Source organism: Poecilia reticulata, linkage group LG7 (genome assembly GCF_000633615.1).
Source record: "Poecilia reticulata strain Guanapo linkage group LG7, Guppy_female_1.0+MT, whole genome shotgun sequence".
Taxonomy (NCBI): domain Eukaryota; kingdom Metazoa; phylum Chordata; class Actinopteri; order Cyprinodontiformes; family Poeciliidae; genus Poecilia; species Poecilia reticulata.
Window position 1 is genome coordinate 6,857,512 of NC_024337.1, and position 10,960 is coordinate 6,868,471.

Genomic DNA, 10,960 nt, shown 5'->3' on the forward strand with positions numbered 1-10,960 from the left:
TATATATATGGTAACTGTTTAAGAAGAAACCTGTCTAGAAAAATGGACAATGTCTGCAAGAACATTGTCCACCACCGGTTCAGGTCAGGTGACTGTGGATGCCAGGTCATCAGGCGCAGCACCCCATCACTCTCCTTCTTGGTCAAATAGCCCTTACACAGCCATAGAGTTATGATTGTATTGCATGCTTTTAATAATAAAAATTAAACCAAAAGAGACCATATTAGAAAATATTCTTGATATAAATTGAATCAAAACTGATTTAAATGAACTATTTCAGTCAATGGATGAAGTTTGAAAGTTTGACTTACAGACACAACAAAAACTGGCAGCTTGTTTATATTTGACTAAAGAGTAATGCCTCTATCCAGTGTTTCATTGCAGCCTCCATCTCAGAAGCACAAAGTCTAGTTACTCTGAATGCTGTGCGAATATCAAGCTGGTGGCTGTGGTCTTAAAAGGCAGCTTAGGTCTCTGCTGCTCACAGCCCCAGAACATGAAGAGGATTAGCTTGCTACCATACCTCCCACTGACTCCCAATGATTATAGCTCTGCTCTGTCAGACTTCATTACGTTCCCCCTTAGAAACTTACTTTCTAAGTACTGCAGACATTTCAACTTCTGCTGGAACCAAGTTTCTAAAAAAAGACCACTGTGATGAATGTCCTGTATGTTATTGTGACAACTGGAGGGAGATGAGTGTGCAGTTTTGTATGCAATAATGGATTATGCTTGATGTACCAAATATGATAAGTTAAGCCAAGTCATATATGACTAGATTAAATTCAAATGAACCTTTTCAGCTGGTTTACTTCTTTGTTCAGCACTTTGGCTGAGGGCCCAAAGAGCAATCCGTACTTCTGTAATTTTGGAATGAGAAGTCCACAAAAATACAAATACGTCTTTGTAGACTTTTAACTTGTGATCATAACTATGTAAAATTAAGTTGTAAAAATCCTGTCAGATCACAAAGTATGGTATTTGAAAAAATATCGTCTCAATACGTCTTTCAACAAAATAAAGAATCGTTCAAGAAATGAACAACATGGACTAAAATTAACTGCAAAGTTATGAATGGCTATTAATAGTAAAAATCATTTAATAAAGCAGAGTAAAGAGTGTTTTAATAAATGTTCATTTTATGGCTATTCATGTGAGCAAAAAAAAAGAAAATACTGTCCGCTGTTTGGATGATGGTTGCTCTTGAATGTTGCGATATTTCTCTTATATTTAACTTTAATTACCCAGCTCCTGAATTCATCTGGTAATGCAGAACTGGGAAATCCAAATGTTAAAGCAAGACAGGGGTGTCCAACAGCAGCTGTTTCCGCATGCACTTATAATGAGCACCAGACCTCTGCTTGACTGATTCGTCCAACACCATGAGAAACTAAAGCAATGAAAACTATTAGGAAAATTTTTTGGTGAGGCCAAAAAATACTGGCATATTTTACAGGTTCAAAATAATTTATTTTTAGAGTATTTCTGGGAACCCAGATATCACATTTCCTCCTTGTGATACACAGATAATTTAATATTTCAGATGAAGCAGGCAAAAGACTGATAGAAAACTATTACACTTTTCAACAAATTGAGCTGCTTGGAATATTTACAACAGTGAAAAACACATGCAAGCATAATGTGAAAACTGCAATGTTGCTCATTAACACCGTTTTAAAACCAAACCTGTCAACCCAATAACCAGATATAGGTTGAGCAACATAATGCATGTTGGTTATGCAGGCCGAATGCTCAACTAATTAGCCAGTTTCTATCAGCTTGTTATACTTGTTTTTCTTCAAAAGGCCAGAGAGAAAAAACAATGTATTGCACTGTTACAGTAGCAGTAGGAATAATAGGAGCTTTTCTGTTTTAAATAATAATAATATGTTAGACATTGTCGTTTTAATTTTTTTAGACTAATGCAGACTGTAAAGACTGGTAAAAAAATAATAAACAGGCTCTTGGATTATGGCAGAGAAATTCCCCCATACATTTCCTAATACTCATCACTGTGTCATCACAGTTTATTCTCCTAAACTGAAGCCTCATGTTTAACCAGATGTAAAAAGCTCACCTGCTGGAGAAGGAATGAGCCCAGGTAAGTTGTCCTCTCCAGACACAAGAGCATGCTCAGGAAGCAGATGCACTGCAGAATTCAGTGAAGGATGTGTTTTCATCACACAGTCCAAATGTGCGCCATCAATTACCTTCAATAGGTTGCCATCTGCAAAAAAACAACAAAAGGCATGATTTCATGAGAAGCAAGCAAAACATTTTGCTGAATACAAACGAGTTCAATGTGATATTTCAACCTGGCCATTAGCATCAGCCCATCCAAATAAAAGTTATCCATCTTTTCGGTGTCAGGTTCTAATATCTCCGCCAGGAGCAGGGAAGTCACCTGGCAACATGGCATCCAAAGTGCACCCAATTTTTCAATCTTTCATTTGGCTGTTTGTGACGTAGCTGCAATGTTCCACTCCGCTGCAGGCATCATTTTCACGGACTAAAACTGAAATGACAGCCATTCAGCTCGAAACCCAAAGAACCGCTGCGGCGCAGATGAGGCGCGAGACATGAGCAATGAGTTAGACATTGTCATCTTTCACAAAGGTCATTCAGAGACAAGTAGCAACCCACAACTCCTGTCATCAACACAAAGCACAGATCATTTGGAAGGTGAGAGTAGTAGTGTTTGATACGCTGACGTACGTTGGCTTCGATCAAGCCTGACCAGCATAACAATCTTTCACCGTGGCAGGGTTAATGACTGGACCTTGAACAGCACGACAGAGCAAGCTTCATTCACGCTCATGAGTGGCTCAACAAGTTGGTGCAGCGCAATCTGGAGGGGAGTCATTATACATGGAGAAATGATGCTTCAATTTGAGTTCGCCATTTTGATTTCTAATCGTTTCTGAAACTTGGTTGTTTGCTTTATTTCACTGTCAGCACTGCTGAAAAACTACCACTTCAACTGAACACTTTTAGACCCATTAATTTTAGCACATCCCATTCTTTCTATTATATGCAGTCACCCGCTCCCCTTAGCTGTACTCTTCTGCAAACTAAATACACAGTTCATCAATAGAGGGGTAAACATTTACTGTCTAAAAGCACTCTTGGACTAACAGATTGTTTGAAGAAAGTGTAATAATTGAAAAGCTTACATTGAGACAAACATCTGGAGAAGACCTATACATGGGGACCATACAAACAGTTTATTGCAGCTTTACAGCCTCTTGTTTAAGAACGACAAACAGCACTGTCACTATGAACATCCACTAAAATTATGAATGTCTGACATTCAAATAAGAACAAGCACTGCTGATTTACAGGACATTTCCTCCATATACAGTCTCCATCATTCAATGTCAAGCACCAAGACAAAAGAAGACGCATTTGAACATCACACGATGCTGCTCAAATGCCTCAGAGTAAAGCATGTCAAACATCAGAAGGATCAAATCCGGGATTTAAGATGTGATCAAAATACTGGGAGATCCAACAGAGGACATTGTGACTTCTCCATTTTTGGACTTGGTGTAAAAATGTAACATTTATTTTGCCAAAGAAAATTTCTGTTAGCCATTGTGATTCTTCTTCTACAATAATGCTTTGAAACCAACAGTAATCATGTGTGCTGAAGCAGGGGAATGCCTAAAATTTGTAGGGCAGTGTGACTTCAATACCAGAGTCCCCCTGGCCATTTCCTGTCTGGTGACTAGTAATAAAAACACCAAGTGCCATAAAAAAAAATGTAAAAATAAAAAAATACCAAAATACTATGAACCAAATTGTAAATGAACTCCAGGAAACTCCTTCACATGAAAACATGGTTAGTGGGACCAAATTATAGGTTTATTGAACACTAGCAGTATTTACCAAGACAGACATGTTTAAAAACAAATAATACAGTTAAATGCTAATTAAACTGTAGCAGCATATTTGAGCTTTTCTCCAAAAACTCTGGGACAAAATACCTGTTGCTGTCAAGAAAAACAAGAGAGATGGCAGTGAGGTAATATCAGACACAACAACAATACAACCGTAACTATGTAATACTGATAAAATGCAGACTGCTACAATCCCACACTTTCAAGTTGCTGATTTTTCCAAAGTTATACATAGTCTGTATTATATTTACTTAATTTTAGTTTCAGACTTCCCTAATGTCAAATAACTCAAATCGGTGCTGAAGCATGTCGTGCAAAGGTAGCCCCACATACTGTTTTTTCAAAGAAATTAGACTCAAAATCACCAAGATGTTTTTTTTTTTTTAATAGAATCTTAATAAAGCTTCAATAATCTGTAGTTTTGACATGAAGTTCATGTTGTAACTGGGAGGTACTGATGTAATCACAATCATAACTTTACTATGAACTCCAGTATAAAATAAATTGTTAATGCGATAGCATACGCAATTCTACATATATATTTACATTTATTAATGGGTTTTTACATTTATATTTTGTTGAGCAACTAAATCACACATATTATTAAGAAACATGAAACTGTCCAAGGATAAATTGATTAATCGTTTATTAATAAACCTGCTCCTTTTTGAAATAACCAAACAAACTGAAAAATCACAGACAGTAGCTTATCAACAACAACAACAAAAAAAAGAGGTTGGCAATACTTTGGCCATTTTGAGGACCAAGTAACTGCCTTGATCTTTTAAGTCACTGTGGGGGAGATTGATGGAGAAGGATGATGGACTGGATCCCTGCGTTCTCCTTCCCTCTGCTAGTGACTCAACTCTGTCGAAAAGCTTCGGCTCTCTCCTGCAGCTTGCTTACAACAAGAAAGGCGCTTATTTCTAAAAATGAAAATGGAAACCTCCATGGTTGCAGCGCAGTTTAACCTCTTCTGCAAACACTTTGAGTCACAGAAGCAGCTTTTATTGAAAAGCCATTTCTTACTGTAACACAGCAAAAAATGAATGAAGAAAGGAGAAGAGGGGGGGGCAGGGGGGGATGAAGCAAAATCATAGAACTTTCTTGACACAGATGGCGCCCAGGTGTCAGATTCTTTTTCATCATTTATGTCTTGGTATTTATTATGCATCAGGCTCATGTTGCAGTCAGATGCTGTGCATAGATTAGAGAACTATTCCAAAATATCCTTACAGCAGTACCAGTGGTGTGGTACCTCAGAGTTGGTTGAGCAGCTACTTGGCAAGAGATGTGAAAAACGGGAACCTGGACGGCTTGGGGGACAAAAATGACTCAGAATGAGGAAAACAGAAATTGTAACTCTGGGAAAACACTAAAACAGAAGAAACAGCATTCGAGCACGACATTAAGTAATATTTATATTCATCAGTGTCAACTAACAATCACTGACAGAAGGATTTTAATTCCACTATGTAATATGTTATAATCACACATGTTCTGTGCAAAAATTGGGTTGGCAATATAAATTATTTCCAGACTGTTCGGTCCTGTGGAGAGCTGGATTTGATGATTGCTGGTATTACAACACAAAAGGAAGCCAGGTATTCTGGTCTACATTCCAGTGGCTTGCAGATAATGATTTCTGGTTGGCATGAACAATTCTTTCTAATTGATAACCAGAGCTAATCTGATCTGTCTTTCAATGGAGTGTCAAGATACACACCTTTGGGTAAATAATGTGTCGGCAACGTTTTAGTTTATGTAGCTATTTCTCTTGTTAAATCAACAGAACTACATGAATCATAGATTTCTTTGACATGTAGAAAAATTCTGTGGCAAGAGGTGCCAACACATAGATATGATTGCTACTGAATATATGCAAGTGTTACTCAAAGATCACACCAAATATTTCCTTTTAACAACATAATCTCATGCTATTCTATGCATATACTCTGTCTGCACCATTTAAGATCTAATCATCTCATTGCCGAAAAGTTCAAGTGGTTTCAATAAATAAGCAGCTCAATCTATTATCTACATGATGTAGCTAATAAAATATCGGACTACTTGGGGTAAACATAGACTGCACATAGAGCATTGAACTTTCAGTCCAAGATGGTTAAGTAATCATTAACTAGAGAAAAAAAAAAGGATTTGAGTGATATTACAGTAAAAGCAACTTGCGCTATAAACATGTTACACAGTAGGGGTGTATTAAAAACAATACTTCTGTTAAGAGGACAGGACTTTGTGTTGTAACATGTTATTCACTGCCTTACATCTAGATTTGCATAAAAAAAAGTGTTCATAGATACACCAACAAAATATGACCGGAAAAGAGAGTGGATCTTTTCTGTAATATTCCACTCAGAAGATCAATCTGCTTTGGACATCTGGTGAAAATTTCACTAAAAAGTAATAAAGGCCAGCAGGAAAAAAAAAAAGATAAATATTTCTGGAACTTTAGCCAAGACTGAATAAGTGATTGAATGTGTAAGAGATGCTGCCTCTAGTGTTTCTGTAGCATTCAACTTGCTCCTTAGTACAATGGAGACATTTGAATATGTTACATGATGAATACTGAATACATTAAAAAAAAAACTAAAAACAGCAACACAGTGGGTCAAACAACATACAGAAATTTCCATATGGTAATTATGTGGCACTTCTTTCTCTGTCTAGACTTGTTGCTTTTACTCTCAGAAGCTAAATCTACTAATTTTAATTTTGCTGCATACACTATTAATTAAAAGATTAAAAGACAATTATCCATTTATTTTGAACAGCTCTTTTAATCTTAGGAGTTTTAATCCAGTTTCAGCACCTAAATGTAGTTACATATATGGACATCACGCCTGTGCTCTATGTATTCATGAATGCCATTTGGAGGGGGGAAAAAACTATTCAAAACATATTTTTAAAAAGTACCTGAAGTAATAGGATGTGCAGCATGTGCATAAAAATGATCCTGATAATATGCATGTAGAACTAAATTCATATGTAGGACATATCAGGAGTTATCCTGCATACATGAACACAATGCAACTCCCTGTTGACATACTTTACCCTCCTACCAAAAAAATGCACAGCAGACTATAATTCTCCAGAAATTTTAAGGAACCTCAAGCTGTAAAAAAATAAACCAATGCTTTTTTTACCGTTACATCACTCAATATTTTCACTCGTTGCATGTTGAAGGGATGAGGAAATCGTACCACAGCAGACAAGATAGAACTGCAGAGAGTCTAACACTGCTCAAAAAACATATCAATAATCAAATATCTGGTCGTAAAGAAATCCACATCTGCACTGCAGAGAAAATGCTGTATTTGAAAATTCATATCATGATCATTCGCAGTTTTAAGATTTTCTATCAAGGAAGTATTTTAGCTCCATCAAAGCATGCTTCTCTGTATGTAAACGTTCAATAAAGATTTGTGCAAGTAAAGAAAGTAACAGCTTATGATGATTTGCACCAGAAAAAAGAAAATCACAGTGATGCCCTTTTCTAAGCCGTCTCTGTATTTTTACAATTCAGGTGAGATTAAGCAGACGTTTATTTGAGCTGATTAGCATTTGAAGAAAAGAAAAAAAAGTACACCAGAGCTTTTCTTGAAGGAAATACATTTCTTCACTATAAACTCAATCTTAACAGTTTTCATCTCAAATCACACTAAACTCCAAAACAAATTATTTCCATCCTGATGTAAATACTTTGATAAACATTTTCTTCAATACTATCTATGTTGTATTTATGCATAAACAGTTTTTTTTTTTTTAATCTAAAATCAGCAATGGTTCGTACTTAAATCTTAAATCACGTGTTTCATGTCAGCAACAAATGTATGCTGTGTGTGGATAAAGTAAAAGTGATTATACTTGTTCACAGAATTAAACAAAAACTGTTCTGGATTCCCTGGAAGTTCAATGAAGAAGCAGTAAGTTATGTATAGGTAATGTAGAGGAATGTATAAATAAAACCCATGTTAAAGAAGTCAAAGTGTTTCTTCATCTTTATTACAAGAAAGCATTTTTGTTCACCAGAAACAAAACATGTCACAGCACTCTTTTCTTCCCCTACACACAAAGTGAATGCATTATTCTATGGCACAAGATAAAGATATGCTAATGCGAACACAAACTACCATCTGTTTAACACATTAAGAGGTCTCCCCTACTTCCTTCTGATTTCGCCTTTTTTCTGTTCCTTCCCCTTTCCTCCCAGTTGGTAAGAAGAGACGCTCAGATCAAACCAATATGTCTATGCCTCCTTTTGCACTTTCTTCTCCCTCCTGTTTTTGCATCCCTGGATGCAATAAACTTTATGTAACTTCTCTCCTCTTGTCATCCCTCCTTTTCTGTCTGAAGACCCGGACAGAATTTTGATTTGTCTGCCAGGATTAGTCTATCTTTTTACTTAAGCTTCTTTTTCTGTCAGCATCAGAACCAACAGCCAGTTCTCCCTGTGTTGATGAACATTGTCACTGTATTTCAGCTCAATCCTCAGGCACAGATGGAATTATCTAAAGTAATAACATTTAAGAAACAATGATAATCACATTTTGACTCACTATTGAGAATTTGGACATCTCATCACATATTTTCAAGAGAGGAGTGTGCTTTAGAGTTTGTGTGTTGTTAGCATTTCTTACATTTGTGAGGCCCATTTTTCAAACAAATAGTACGCCGTGAGGAGCCGCTGGTCCAAAAGAGGGCTACAAAAAAAACGTAGTGCCGTTTTTGAAATTAATATATAAAACTGCACTGACTTCCATTCATTTTTCTTTCAAAGTCCTTGTGAAGATAGAAAGACATGTAATGTGTCTTTGCTTCTGTGTGTGTGCGTGCGTGCGTGTGTTTTTATAAAACCAAGCTAGTAACTGGCAAGGCATAAACACCAGTCACTTGGTAGAACCTACACTGTATCCCACCCATTACCTTTTCTGGAATCTATTAATATATCATTCCTGCACATCCAAATCCACACACAGTTCTTTATGACTAGATAAAACAAGTACAATTTCTTGGATTTATTTTCCAACAAATTTAAATTATTGACATTCCACAACTGGTATGGAAAATGTGATGGAAGATCTGATATCATTTATAGACTGAGATCTAAAATTCTACTTTTTGGCTATGCTTCCATACAAGCAGAGAGTAACTAGCAAGAATACTGGGATGGCTGTTTTCATTAATGGGGGCAAGGATTATTCTGTATTTTTTATGGAATAAGTGGACGCTTAGAGGTATATGTAAAAAGTTTATTTGAAGTTCTCTACAGAAGTAAATTGAAGACTGAAACCCACATTATTGCTCCTGATAACAATGAGAGCAAGCATCAACTTGGTATATTGGCCTCCTCTGTCAGAAAAAGTTCTTTGGTCCACTTCTTTGGTTTGAACCAAAAACAGAATTACTTTTTTTTAGTTTGGTGCAGTTTGCTTTCACATTGTGCTTTGTTGCAAGTGGATTACGATTAGTAAACAAAGCCACAATCAGTGCTTCAACAAACCAAAATGGCAGGAGTGGGACAGATCACAGAACAGAAAAAACAAACATTGGTTGTCATTTCTGTCGTGAATGTTAGCAGAACACATGTTCCAGTACAACTGCAATACCATTTTAATGTCAAGAGGAGCTCATTCAACGCTGTAAGCCAAAGACGATCAGATGGTCTGAGTAGACTGACCAACATGCTGCCAAGCAACGGTGGCTTGTGAGGCCCAAAATAATAGCTCTCTTATAATATCTGGAGCTCTTTAAGGCAGTGTGACAGCGAGGAAGAGCAAGACTTTCAGTAGGCAACAGGAAGGCTAAACAAAGAAAAGCAAAAATCGCTCTGTTTTATCCCTTTGGGATAAAACTTTCAAGTGGGAATGTTGACGTCTGTGTTCATGCCACTGGTGTATAATCAAGTTCTGTCACATTTGCTTTTACATTGTGAATTCATTCAGCACAACCTGATCTTAAAACTTTTTACATAGTTTGTCACTTTGCACACACACAATGCACTCAGCAAGATTATTTATTTTTCCTTTAGTTTCACATTGAAAAAAAAAAAAAAACATGAACACATTTTCTTATGCAAAAATCATGACACTGCCTTCCAGGAGGCAAAACATTCTCCTTTTTGACCTTTTCTTTCTGTCTGATTTGCTGAATGTTGTGGCACTTTCTTATGTGCTGTAATCACAAACGCTACATTTTACTGCAGTCAGTGGATAAATGCCGACCTACCAGAGATCTCCTGTGGACAGAGTAATACAGCTGCCCTTGTAAAGGAAACAAACACCAAAGTTTAAAGAGTAAGACACAGGTTTCATTTCTATTTCTCAATAACAAAGCTTCTTACAAACAGTGCCTTGCAAAAGTATTTATATCCCTTAAACTGTTCAAGGGGTATGAACAATTATCACTTATCCTCATTATCTTCAGATAAAAGCCATCGCAAACTTATGAAGCAAACTGCTCTGATAATTTAGAAGTACCTTTGAAAAAAAAGAGCTTCAAAACAAGTCTTTTGGGATAAATTGAAATATTTAAGGTTTTTTTATTTCACTATAAAACAAAAATGTCCATAAGAAACAAGGACGGGAACAACAACCACCAACTGAAAATGAGGATTTCTCATCAAGGAACTTCAAGCTAACAGTGTTAGACATGCATGTGTTGCCTTAAGGTCATAGAGCACGCCCAAGAGTCATGATGGCTTATTACTTAATGATGAAATTAGATGCAACACAAAAGCTATTGGTTTTTTTCCCCAAGATGTTCATCTAAAAAAAAAAAAAATGTATCTTGTGATAAATCATAATCTTCAAAGGGCTGTTTGTAATGTTATTTACATAACACGATGAAACACACATGGTTTTCTCTAAATTACACAAACAACTCAAACATTTGAAAAACATTTAAAGTTGCAATAATTGCAGGCTAAACCTTTCGTGGCGTCTACATAACGATCCTGATCCTTTAGATTGAGCGGGTATAACAAGTAGAATAATTTGAAGTTGACAGAAAAAGTAAGATAAACTTCAAATTATATATATATATAT

The 10,960-nt window shown here is 36.2% G+C and overlaps 1 protein-coding gene across 6 annotated transcripts in view; it reads right to left on the bottom strand.

Annotated features, from left to right (window-relative positions):
• The window catches only part of nphp4 (nephronophthisis 4), a 178,852-nt gene that overhangs the window by 143,278 nt on the left and 24,614 nt on the right, over positions 1–10,960 (bottom strand). For all 6 annotated transcript variants that reach the window (XM_017305947.1, XM_008413093.2, XM_008413092.2 and 3 more), the window contains one exon: positions 2,078–2,227. In XM_017305947.1, the coding sequence (XP_017161436.1) occupies positions 2,078–2,227 (150 nt within the window). The remainder of the gene's footprint in view (positions 1–2,077; positions 2,228–10,960) is intronic.